Source organism: Kogia breviceps, chromosome 7 (genome assembly GCF_026419965.1).
Source record: "Kogia breviceps isolate mKogBre1 chromosome 7, mKogBre1 haplotype 1, whole genome shotgun sequence".
In the NCBI taxonomy this organism is placed as follows: Eukaryota; Metazoa; Chordata; class Mammalia; order Artiodactyla; family Physeteridae; genus Kogia; species Kogia breviceps.
In genome coordinates this window covers 54,616,786-54,630,013 of record NC_081316.1, presented here as the reverse complement: position 1 = coordinate 54,630,013, position 13,228 = coordinate 54,616,786, and the positions used below count along the sequence as shown (strand labels likewise).

Below are 13,228 nucleotides of genomic sequence, written 5' to 3'. Positions count from 1 at the left end.
TGGGTGGGCCAGGCTGGCCTGTCCTCCCTGAGCAAGAAGGGCCACAAAACTTCATGGTCCCCAAGACCTGAGCTTTGGCCTCACTTCCCTCACAGCCTATTCCTATTACATCTCAGTTCGCAGTTCCGCTTTCTAGCTGGGAAGCCACAGAGATTCAGCTTTTATCTTCTGAGTTGTTTCAGAAGCTTCTCTGAACTACCCCTCCCCTCCAGCCAACAACATCAGGGTCCAGAGATACCTGTGCCTTGAAAAACTCTGCCTGCCTGCCCTATACAGAAGCTGGGGGGGGGGGCGATGGTTCAGCAGCAGGGCTCTGGGTGGCATCATCACTTACTTGTGGATGACTGTGGGTACCACTTAACACCAGCTTGCTCATCTGAGAAAAGTCATGCCCCTAGCCTACCCCTTCTCCAAGACCCACCTGGGGGGTTTCAGAAGCACTCCTTGCTCCACTCTGACCACAGTGAAAATCAAATGAAATACTGAAAGGGAGTCTCCATTAGCACCAAAGTACCATGAAAGGGATAGCAAGCAGAGATTCCCTACTTAGGGAAGGAGTTCTTCATCTCCTCTTTTAAAGGTAACTGGAGAAAACACACCAATAAACAGGAAAAACTGTGGCTTAGAACATTCTGAACCTTTGAAAGGGCAGCCCTGGAGTGAGAGGGAAGGACCGTCCAGAAAAAGGCCGGTGATGGGGTGGGGTAGGGACTAGGGGCGAATTGATCAGTCCTATTTGACTTTGTACACATGCCAAACTATGGGCCCAATATTCAGAGCTCCTGGTTTTTCTAGAGAAGTTAGAAATCCAGGGTTTAAAAAATTTTTTTTCTTTTCAAATGAAGTCTCTTAATTTTAAAATGTTGTCCACGAGTTCAAAATTTTCAAAAGTCACTCTAAATCAAACATCTCTAGGGACCAAATCGACTGGCTGCCCTTTTGTGGTCTGTGGTTCCCTGGTAAGGGGACCCCCCTCCTCGGCCACCCTTAGGTGTCTGCAGTCTCTTCCCTGCACTGCTGTGTGTGCTACAGACACCTTGTCCACCTCCAGCAATGACAGTGTCCATTCAAGTGCCCTTCAGTGTTGTACAGACTTTATCATAGTTAATCCTCACAATTTCCTATCGTGAGATCAGAGAGGTTATCCGCACACACAGCAGGTAAATGGAAGATTCAAGACCAGAACTCAGGTCTGCCTGGTTGCAAAGCCAGAGCTGACTCTTCTACACAGTTTCTGAGACTGACCTCTGGCCTCCTCCAAAGTGAAACAGGAGTATAGGATGGAGGGGGAGAGGTGGCCCCAGGCATTCACCCGTCCACTCTGGGGTACTGCAGGGTGAGTGGCCAACAAGTCACCCTGTTTCCTCGTCATCCTTGGGCTCCTGTCTTCGGCAGCACAGACAGCCTACTGTAATTGTTTCCAGGTCAGTCTCTCTAACTAGCCTGCACACTCCTTGAGGTTGGGCCTGTGCACCTTCTTTAACTCTGAACCCCCAGGGAACTCTTACAGAACAGATGTTACTAAATGGCTGTTGAATGCAACTGAATTAGATGCACTGGCCCAGATATCTACTCATGTTACTTATGTTTTTCCTAGAGGCTCTGGATGCTTCTCCTTGTTTGAGGCCTGCCGAGTTCCACCTCTCCCAGGGTGACCCCAAAGCCCTCATTTCTCTTTCTCTAAAATCACAACAGGTGCATCTCCATCTCTCTGGAGACACTTAGAACTTAGAAGGTTCTCAGAATATGTTGGCTGAAGTCCATGGATACTTAGCAGCCGAGGTTCTATCTTGAATTCGTATCTTGATTTCCCAGTCAGAGTGAAGCAATGTGGGGTCGGGGCCTGTGTTTTTCTCATTCTACACTCCTCAAAGCAGAGCCCTGGGTGCAGTTTTGTAAAGTTACGCCCTGACAAGAGGAGTGATGGGGACCTGAAGTCCAGCCCATGAGCCCCTCACCAAGGCCCTGTGCCAGCCTGGAGGAAGCAGGGCTTTTCTTTTACTGGTTAAAAGGGGGTGTCTTTTCATCTTATTTTTAAATTCCTCATAGCTTGCACAGAGGCAGCATAGATGTTATTGCAGACCCCATCTCCCTGCTCCTGGCACAGGGCTTGGTACCTGGAAGATGTTCATCGTGTCCATCTACTGAGTTCATTCAACTCAGCAAGCATCTACTGAGTGCCTACTGTGGACAAGTTTTACCACGGCTGAACCGTTCAGGAAGGAGGAAGGATTCGTCTGTAGGACCTCAGAGCATGTCCACACAGGGAAGCCTGGAGTTAACTTCCCATCGAGTGAGCTAGTTTCCCTTAATGTGCTCAAGATTTTATTATAGATTCATCCTAGACACACCTTGGAACGTTGCTTCTTCTGGGACTGGGACCAAAACGTACAGGGCCAAGGCCTGCATGTAACCAGAGTCTAAGCAGATAGGCAGGAAAGAAGAGCACAGGGCACATCACACCCAGACAGAGATGTATGAATTGAGCTCTTCACTGAGTCCAGGACTGGAGTCCAAGGGCCTCAGCTGTGGCTCAGGCCTGGCTGCTGAGAGCCAAGGTCTTGCCCTACTGGCTCTGGTTCTGAATGTCACCACACCCCCGAGAGGGCCAGAAGTGGGTGGGACACAAGGAGAGGTAGCTAGAGAGAACCTCTACTCAGTGCCTGGTGGAGGGAGGTGGCCCAGGGAACTGGCAAGGACGGAGGGAGGGAGGGAGGGCCTGAGAGCACACAGCTCTCAGCCTTCCAGCATTGCCCCGAGAGGTACATATACTGGGCTCGGTCAGGTCCAACACCTCCCCTGCTCGAGCGCCAGAAATGCCCTCACCAAGCAGCCAGCAGGTGTTCTGTAATTTTGCTTCACCTGTTTGTTTGCAGAAGTGACAATGATCTTAGAATCCAGAGTCCCTGAAACTCTTCCACAGAAGTCCCCATGACAGGAGGAGATCTGGGGACACAGCCAGAGGCTAACATGTTTCTACAAAGCTTCACCAATTTTGCATTCTATATTATATCCTGTTTGTTACATATAAACAAGTTTCCTTAAACGTTTCAACTAAAATTGATGCTCCAGGAAACAGTGCCAGGTTCATTTTGTCACTCTGCATATGCATCCCTTCCCCCCCGGCCCAACACATACACTGCGGTGTAGAGCCAGGTGTGAAGACATCGTTCATCATAAACCTTTTCTCTCGGTGCAGAATGTCCCTGCCCTCCATCTTAGTCCCTCCAACGCCTGACCGTCCAAACTCTACCCCTCAACTCAAGGCCTTGCTCCAATGTCACCTCTTCCACTAAGTCTTCCCAGATCCCCTTCAGGCTAAAAGTAATCTCTGCCTCCTTGAACACCCCCAGCTCTTCAGTGTGCCTTGTTTATCTCTGATCAGCTTCCACCTGTTAATCTTTTGTGTCTCTGTCTTATTTTCCTCATGAAAAGTCAGCCACTTGAGAAGAGGGTCTATGTTGGATTTTTCCCTGAATCCGCCATGGAAACTGGCAGTGTATATTCAGCAGGTACTCAATACATGCACTACTACTACTATTACTAATGACAGACATTTTCACACGGATGCCTGGTTAATGCAAGCCTTTACTCCGTGGTGCATTTGTGCTTGGCTGTAACTGGTCTATGGTCTGGGCCTGGGGAAGGGATGCAGTGTCTTGCCTTCAGTGTTGTAATGGCCCATTTCATAGCTGAGAATGACTCTAGCCCAGGCTGAAAGGATTCATCCAACAATAGAGCAATATCAAAGAAAACAGGGCCATACCTTAATATTATCTTCTGGCCAAGAGTTCAGCATGGTTGCAAGATGGCCCTTGTCATGAATGGTGATAAACAGCCCACTGGGAAAAGAAAAACACAGACACACAGAGAAACCAGTCAGACTAGGAACAGAGCAAAGACCACAAGTACTGTGCATCACTGCATCAGTTAATTTTAACCATAGACCTGGGCGAAAGGGGTCCCTGCCCAAAGCCCCAGCAATGTAGAGAGCCCTGCTCTGGTTTTCCTCCAACTCTTCCCCTCCAGAGGGCAAAGAGGTCCATGGGGCCGAGGGGTGTACCCACCTGGAGCCTGTGTTCACAGAGCCTGCACCTTCCTTCCTCTCTCTAGATCAGGCACACAGGACCCCAGAATTCTCTGACTGAGTGGTCTCAAGGCTGCTTTTAGGGACTCTGTGAGCCTTTTCTCTGGGTCCCTCCTTCCAAGTACAGACTACACTGCAGTAGGTGGATCCCTAAGCCTGGGGCTATAACTGGTACTTGGACGTGTGGGTTGTGATGTCCAGACACTCGTACGCATGGCCTCCTGCAGTGGGGCATGGAGCTGGGGATAGGAAGAGGGGTGGGCTGCCAGCCTTGAGCCAGTTTTAGAGTCTGAGAATTCTAAATTCAAACTTGGCCTTCCAGACCATCATGAAGGTACATTTGTAAGGGCAGGAGGATGAGACATATTTTACTCAACAGTTTATTAGCCTGACTTAGAACTTTTAATGTTTAGACCTAAGTCTGTGGATCTGAATCTTCCATCCTGGGATCAGTGGTGAGAGAATATGTACCTGGGGAGGGGAGGTGGGGAATGGTGCAGAGGATGGCAAGTAGTTTGTACCACTTCCTTCTTTTCCTTTTTTTGTCCAACGCACCCAAGAGGGAGACTCCTCTGACATGTGAATTGCCCAGGGCCAAATACTCAGTCTGTTTTTGTCAGTGTGAGTAGGTCGGGGAGGTGTGGGAGAACAGTTCCCCCTTCTACTTGCCTTGGCTAACTCAGAGAGCACTTCCAAAAAACGCTTGTCACGGCTTTAAGAGATGCTTGAATTTTGTGACCCATTATTTAAGTCATGCCCTCGTCAATATTGTAAACACCCACGGCCCCGCTCTTTGGTCTCACCAGTCTTGTAAAACCCTCACCCCTTGAGGAAACCCACTTTCTTCTCCCTGTGCATCTCCACCCAGGCAGCCAAAGGCAGATGGAAACAATCCTACTACAGGGCAGACTCATGGGTGCCACCATCCACTCCTCCTTGTCAACCCACATAGACTCTCAGTACTGACCAGCCTCTGTGCCTACAGAGCTTCTCTGGTCAAAATTCACTCTTTGCACTCTTTGCAAAGACTGTTTCAAAATCCTCTGTTCCCAAACCTCCAACTGTCTCACCTCCCCCCTGCCCCGCCACTGCCCTAGTGACCTTGTCTCTGATGTCACAGGAAGCATCTCTGTCAGTTTCCCACCAGTGAATCTACAAACTTCTGCATCCACAGCCAACCTCTTCATTCCTCTTGTTCCAGTGAAAATTACAGAGCCTCACACTGTTCATTATCCCTCCTCCCTCTCTCTGTCTCTCTCAATCTCTCACTCTACTAGATTTTCCATTAGCCCTAAAATGTGCCCAAGTCCATCATCTTAAACACTTCCGGCTTCTGGTAGTGACAGAGTCACTTGGACAGAATAACATTTCTGCAGATAACAATGATGAGATGGTTAACTGTTAAACAATTTATGCTATTGCTATGTTACAAAATTATTTTAAATTAAGGCAATGGAAGTTGGCCAAAAACAGGCAGACACTGGACGGGAATCTACCTTCGAAAGCAGGAATTATATCCTTTGAGATCTGCAAATTTGCAGCTTTTGCCTGAGAGCGGTCTAATCTGCAAGCAACTTGGGGCAGCAGAAAGCCAAAGCCTTACTAGCTTGAGGTGTCAGAGAAGTGATTTGGAGCTGGAAGATCAGTCAGGAAGTGAAGGGGAAAGTTCTGGAAGGGAAGGAGATGCAGAGAGGATGAACTTCGAAGTCTGTGTGTAAAACCTGCCCAAATCGCTGGCTGACCACTCAGGTATGCATACCCAAGGGCCTGGCAAAAAAAAAAAAAAAGAAAAAGCAAAGCTGCAGCTGAACGCTGAAAGAACCCAGCAGGGACTTCCATTGCTGCAGACCAGGAGGGACAGAGTTTGGAACGTGACTCTGGCCTGTTAACTCCTTCCTAGAACACAACTCACTCTTCTGAGGAACAAAACAATCCAGGGTTCAAAGAATCTAGGGTACAGAGAGGTCCATTATAATAGTCTGCTTACTTTGTGCATGTTAGACATTTTCCATAATAAAACGTTTAAACAAAACAAGAAAAATACCACCAAAGCCCAAACTACTCTTGACTTTCACGTTCCTTGCCGAGACCGTTCTTCCTCTCTCCTTCCTTCCAGAGCCAAACTTCTTGAAAGTATTGTCTACACTGGCCGCCTCCATTTCTTCACCTTCCGTTGAAACATGTCTTTTCTTAATATCGCGCTGCCAACACCGCTCTTGCCAAGGCCACCGATGACATCCTCATCTCTAAATGGCAGCAGCTTTCTAGTTCCCATGTCATTTGGCTCCTCAGCAGCATCTGACACTTTAATCCACTCCCCACCCACCCTCTGGCCTCTGTGACTCCACTCTCTGAGAGTTTTCTTCTGCCTCTCGGGCCGTTTCTTCTTAGTCCCTCATGCTGGGACATCCCCCTATCAGGTGTTAACAGTTCCTCAAAAACTTGCACTATCCCATTCTCCTCCTTACTCTTATTCTTTCTCTATATAATCTCTTCGGTGCCCAAGGCTTTTAGCCAGTGACTCTCAAATATCTGTAGACCAGAGAGTCTCACCTTGGGCACTGTTGACATTTTGGGTTGAATAACCCTTTGCTGCAAGGGGTGGGGATGTCCTGTGTGCTGTAGAGTGTTTGGCAGCATCCTGGTCTCTACCCACGAGATGCCAGTTGCACCCCACGCCCTGTTGTGACAACCAAAGATGCCTCCAGACTTTGGTAAATGTCTCCTGGGGAGCAAATGTGACCCTGGCTTTAGAGCCATTGTTCTAGATCCTTATATTTAACTGCTTGCTTGACATCTCCATTTGTATGTCTCAAAGGCACCTCAAACTTAACCTGTCCAAAACCAAATTTATGATCTAAGCTTGCATCACTATGACTCAAAGACAAAATGAAAATCCAAGACAAACCTGATTCTTTTCTCTTGCTCCCTTTCTCAGTGACTATTACCCCCATACCTCTAGTTTAACAACCCCAGACCCCTGGAAGCATCCTTGACGCTGTCCTCTCCCCTTTTATACAACCCCTTGCCAAATCCTTCCTTTCTACTCCGTAATTAGCTCCTGGTTCATACACTTTATTTCATCCATGACACCACCTACCTGGTCCAGGCTCCCAATAGCTCTTCCTTAAAGTACCTAAATAACTTTGTAACATCCTCTCTTGTCTCTATCTAATCTATTTTCTACACAGTAGAAAGAGTGATGTTCTTGAAATCAAAGCCTTACCGTGTGATTTTTTTGGTCGTGGCTTGTGGGATCTTAGTTCCCTGACCAGGGATTGAACCCGCGCTACAGCAGTGAAAGTGCTGAGTCGCAACCACTGGACCACCAGGGAACTCCAAAACCTTACTGTGTTATCCCTTGTGATAAATATCCTTCACGTCTTTCCATGGTTCTTGGAATGAAGGCCTTAGCATGGTCTACCTGCACGGCCCAGTGTGGCCTGGCATTTGTCAACTTCTTCATCCTTATTTCATTCTCCAGTCATCGGCTGCACTGGCCTTCTTTCCATTCCTCCATGTGCCATGATTTTCTTACTCTAGGGCAAGTTCACATACTGTTCCCTCTGCTTGGTACCCCCCGCCTCTCTTCACTTTATGTTTAGTTAATTTCTACTTATTCTTCTGATGATTTCCAAGTCAAAGCTGGGGCTCCTTGATATATATTCTCATCAAGTACCCCATACCTACATACACAAACCTATTACAGTTATTTGTGTGGCTATTTGGTTCATATCTTTCCCCCGTTAGTCTGTAAGCTTCATCAGGGCAAGGTGGACATTTATCCTGTTGTTGTTGACCACTGTATGCCCAGACTCAGTCCATAATGGATGCTCATACATAATTTCTGAATAAGTGGAGAAGTGAGTAAGTGAACTGTGAGGATGGTTGAAGGTTGAGGGATGGAGATGAAAGGTGCTGAATAAAGTTGGAGCAAAGGAAACTTTAATGTGTGTTATGTTGTATCATGCTCAAGAGATCAGTGTGCTGGGCTGGGTGGTGCTGGGCTGTGCCTGTGGCTTAGAGTGAGGAAATGCATGTAGGAAGGCAGTGGACAGGCCAGTGGGGAGGAAAAGCCCAGAGCCTAAGACTTGGGAGTTGCAGGGCTCTTTCCAGCATGTTGATTGGGGGCGATGTGGGTCTTTGAATTAACTTATTCATTAGGTTTGAGAAAAAGTTCCAGGAGTTTGTTGTGCCTTTCTGATATGATCATGGGGCACTCAGTTGTATCAATCAAGACAAAACCAAGTATCGGATTGGCTTTTTGGAACTTGTCGCTAAGGATCATCTCCAGGCAGTTTGAGTTTGGAAAAAGCACACTGTGCTGATAGTAATGAACTCCAATGACTGAAGTTCAGGATGCTTCAAGCCATCCTGAAGTTTAAATAGTGGTACCTGTCTTGGTGTCGGTAGAATGGTAAGTGGGCCAAGGTGAGCCTATACATCTGGACCCTTTCAAAGAACCACCCCCTGTACCTCCAAACCAGCTGCTGCTCTGAGGTGTGGCCTGAGGAGGTCTTGTTAGGGCTATGACTCTTCACCAGCTTCTATTTTTCCACAGCTGCAGCTCTCATATTCGTAAGCAGCTTCCAGAGCTAGTCACATGGAACAACAATGCTAACAAAGAGGCCAATTCTTTCCAGCTGGAAAGAACAGGTCTCAGCCCAAGGCTCACTGATGACTCATTGAGTGACCTTGGGGAAGTCATTTACCCACATTAATTAATCCCAATGACGCATTCCTGGCCTTTAGCAGCTCTTGACCCTGACCTGTTTTGGAAATGTCCCTCAGTCAAACAACTGTTCTCAACTTTGCCTTTACCAGATAGAGGCTTAGTAATGACATTCAGCAAAAAGCTCACATGTTAAGGGAGAAGACACAGGCACCGTTTTAGGCCTTAGCAAAGCTCTGATGCAGTTAATTCTAAACACAGGAAAAGTGTGATTGTGGAAATAATCTGGTACGTTAAAATAGGCTCTCTTTGTTGAAGATAAGAAGAGAGCAGAGGGACACTTCAAATGAATATTTTTACAGTTAAATTTGAGCTATTAAAATTTCAAAAGACTCCTTTTTTGCATATAGAATTTTATTCTCTGAAGAGCTCATACTGCAAAAATAAAACCTTTTGAAATGTATTAACAGCTTTTAATCACTTCTCAAAGTGCACTTCCATCTATTACATAACTTGCAGCTACAAATCATCCCCAAAGGATTGCCCTGGATGAGGATTCTGAGATATCTAGTCCAAAGACCTCACTTTATAAACGAGGACATTGACGTCCAGAGAGGTGAAGTGACTTGTTTGAGGTCACACAGCTCATAAGCAGCAGAACCTGCTTGAAAACCAAGGTCCTGAGTCCAGGGCTCTCTCTACTGACCCAGATTGCCTGTTCTCTCCATGGATCTAGTTCCCAACCGACAGCTAGGGATATGGACTGAAATGTATCACAGATACGCACTGGGGCCACTAATGAAATATTTTGCTCTGATGCATGTTGGTAAGGAAGTAAAATGTGCAGAGTGAGGGATTATGATGATAAACAAATGGACTGCAGGTTCCAGTAGGATCCTAGGGAGTTGCTTGCCAAATTTCCTGGTGGAACTGTCTCTAGACCAGCTCAAGAAGAAGATACTTCCAGGCAAGAAAATTTCTTAGGTGTCCTCAGCAATCTACTTTCAGGTTTAACCACTTCCACTCGAAGAGTGGAGCACTGTTTTCTCCAGCAATACATGGTGATGGGGTTGGTTCTTATCTCTGCTGCCATGGTTGGTTCTTATCTCACTTTCTCATTTCTCAAGTGAGAAATGCAGACACTCACTCCTCTGCATTCCTCCTTAGCAGCTTCAGGAAGAATATCTAGGTGCCATGGGAGGTGCAGCTACCCACACCTGCTTTGTCTCACCAGAGACCTCAGGCCCACAGGAGTCCCTGAGGCTGGCATGGAGATTTTCAGGGACTACTTCCAATAAAGCAGATCATTGAAAGTGATAAAGCTGCAAGTGACTCAAGTGAAGTTTTAGAGAAGTGGCAGAGTGAAGGTAGCATAGACTGGGGGTTAAAGGTACGTGCTTTGCAGCCACAGCACTGGGTTCAAAGCCTGCCTTAGCTCCTCGCTGGTTGTGTGGCTGTGGACAGGTTACCCCTTCTTCAAGCTTCAGTTCCTCATCTGTAAAATGGAGAACTTGACACCAGTTGCTTCATGCCTTCGCTATAAGGATCAACTAAGACAATGCATATTTAATGAGCTCACCGTGGTGCCTGCCGGCATGTAGTTAGTGTCCAACAAATGGCAGCTCTTAGCATTGCTGAGTTAGTGTAGTTCATGGTTAGGAGTGCAGGCCTGGCAGTCAGACCGCCTGGGTCCAAATGCTAGCAAAATGCCCAGTGAGGAACCTGGCTTATAGTAAGTACTCAGTAAACACTAGTAGCTAATTATTAATTTGTATTTTACACCAAGACTTATACCAAGTTAATGTGCATGTTTGCCAGGAACTAGGATTTACATTTATATGTGCTTTTGGTGAAACAGGAAGGCAGTCAAAGTTTGGTAGAAAATCTTGCAGTATGAGGGTCACTGAGTGAGGGCAAAATAGAGTTCTTTGGTGACGCACAGTTGGGACTAGTAGTTTTCCACGTTCCCTGCAAGAGCTAGTATTCAATAGGGGGAGATCAAGGGCAGCCTGAAAGGAAATACAAGTCACAAAGGGGCAATATTCACCCACTCGCTCACTCATCCATCCATCCATCCATCCATCCATCCATCTATCCATTGGGCTTTTGAATATCTCAGGAACCCTGTTTGTCCCTTTATGCACATTACCTTAATTCTCATGCAATACTCTCAGACAGGCATCATCCCCATTCTATAGATGAGATTAAGACAGAAGAGGTGTGAAGGTAGAGGTGAGATTTAAACACACGTCTCCTGGAGCATGGTAATGTGGTTCCTTTAGGTGTGGGATTTGGGACAAGTCTCTTCAATTCTCGGTGTCTTAGTTTTCTCTTCAGTAAAATGGGCACAGTTGCTTCTCCATTATGGAGTGACTGTGAGAATGAAGCAAGGCAAGTTCACACACACTCTGTACACTGTAAAGCCCTGGAGACATGTGGATCTTCATATCTATCTGACCTTGACCAATACGGTTAAGTCTGAAAGGGGCTGTTAAGTGTGCCAGTCTCTCTGGTTTCCTGACGGCCCTTTCTGGGTAAATGGGGTAGTAATTGGGATGCCGAGGAGCTCTCTGTATTCCACAGCTGGGTCTGTTTTAAACTTTTCTCCATGAGAAGGAGTCAGACCCTTCCCCCCCACCCCCAAAATGAAGGCTGCTCTGTGAGACATTGGCTCTGACAGCTGGTGTCATGTTCTACCACCCCGTCCTGAGGCACAAAAGGAGGCAGGAAGGTGGGAAGCTCCAGGAAGTGCTGGGCCTGGCTTTGCACTGACATGGAATCATTTCCAGCTTCCGAGTGAATTATAGGCTGCCCCAGGGATCCTGAGGCACTGAGCATCCTGCAGTGAGCTAACATAACCTGAGCACTCATCCAGGCTAATGACTCCTCTGTAATCAGAACGGAACGCCCTGGGCGCTCCTGGTGCTGTGAAGATGAGCCTCTGGGTGAGAGGCTGTCGTGGGAATCTCTCATTGTTAGTAGCCGTTAACTGGAACAGGAAAAAACAAAAAACCAGAAATAACTGTAGCTACTGATACCTTCCTCCAAGTTTTTCCTGTTTACTTCAGGGAAGCAATTTTGGAACTTGAGGGAAGAAAAAATATATATAGTAAATATGACAAGCTGCCAACCTATGGAATCAGGGCTTAAATGAATGTATTCCCTGCTTTACAGAACATTCCTGAAAAGTTGTGAGTTAATAAAATATACCTAAAATAATACCGTATGTGTACTCGGGAGGTTGCTGTTTAAAGGGAAGCTGCAGAAAATTGTTCGGGAACATAAATCACTGTCCCCTGATTTATGGCTTCAACAAATTTGGACTTTCCTATTTTGGTTTCTAGAAACAGAACCCCGGTTCCTTCTCAGCTGATGCTTGGACATCAGGGCCTGAGAAGGGGGCAGCCCCCTCTCACATGGAGTTTTGGGGTAAATGTGTGGCCAGGGAAGGGAATGGATTCATGCTTAACAAAAACTAAACACCTACTTTATTCTTTCACATACGTAACTCATTTGGTCTAAAAGACATATTTGTTACAAGGCTGTACATCCTGCAACAGGGCTGACCTGACACATTGGGCTGGAAGCGTTTAAAGGCCAGTATGTGATTCACCACCTTCTCTTTTTCCTTTGCCGCCGCCATCTGTACTGTTCCAGACGAGGCTACCTCAGGACCTGGCTCTGGAGTGAGGAAGACGCTGAGCACAGCCCCCAGCTGACCCACGGGACATGATGCAGAAGCACAGAATAAGCTTTAAGGGATGTTTGTTCCATAGCATCATGTAGCCATGGTAAACTCTGTTCCACAAAACCTTTCAGAGGGCTTCCCTGGTGGCGCAGTGGTTGAGAGTCCGTCTGCCGATGCAGGGGACGCGGGTTCGTGCCCCGGTCCGGGAAGATCCCACATGCCGCGGAGCGGCTGGGCCCGTGAGCCATGGCCGCTGAGCCTGCGCGTCCGGAGCCTGTGCTCCGCAACGGGAGAGGCCGCGACAGTGAGAGGCCCGCGTACCACAACAAAACAAAACAAAAACCTTTCAGAGATGCCCATTATGTTAAACGAGATACTGGCGCTCTGGTTAAAGCCGAGGTGAAAGCCTTCCTTCTTGGAAGGTCTTCTCACAACTCTTCATCTCAGTAGTCACTGTTCCTACAACGGACCTCAGGCAATGACGGCAGAGGAAAAGAATTCCTGATTGGAGACAGTGCTATAGCACTGCGGGTTAGTGACTGTTATTTAGAAAAGTATCTCTTTAATGCATAGCTCCTCCTACTAGACTATATGTCCTATGAGGGCAGGAGGACATCCATCTTGTTCACTGCTGTAACCATGGGGCCCGGCATAGCACCACGCACACAACAGGTGCTCTAGAAGCAACATACGTGTTGGGTCTGCTGAGTGGTGCAGAACGTGGGTGCTGAAATGAGACACAGCTGAGCCTTTATGTTTTCAGTTATAAACTGGGCATATA

General features: G+C 47.1%; 1 protein-coding gene across 3 annotated transcripts in view; it reads right to left on the bottom strand.

Annotated features, from left to right (window-relative positions):
• Positions 1-13,228, bottom strand: part of ME3 (malic enzyme 3) — a 200,592-nt gene that overhangs the window by 61,285 nt on the left and 126,079 nt on the right. For all 3 annotated transcript variants that reach the window (XM_059068507.2, XM_067038319.1, XM_067038318.1), the window contains exon 5: positions 3,767-3,842. In XM_059068507.2, the coding sequence (XP_058924490.1) occupies positions 3,767-3,842 (76 nt within the window). The remainder of the gene's footprint in view (positions 1-3,766; positions 3,843-13,228) is intronic.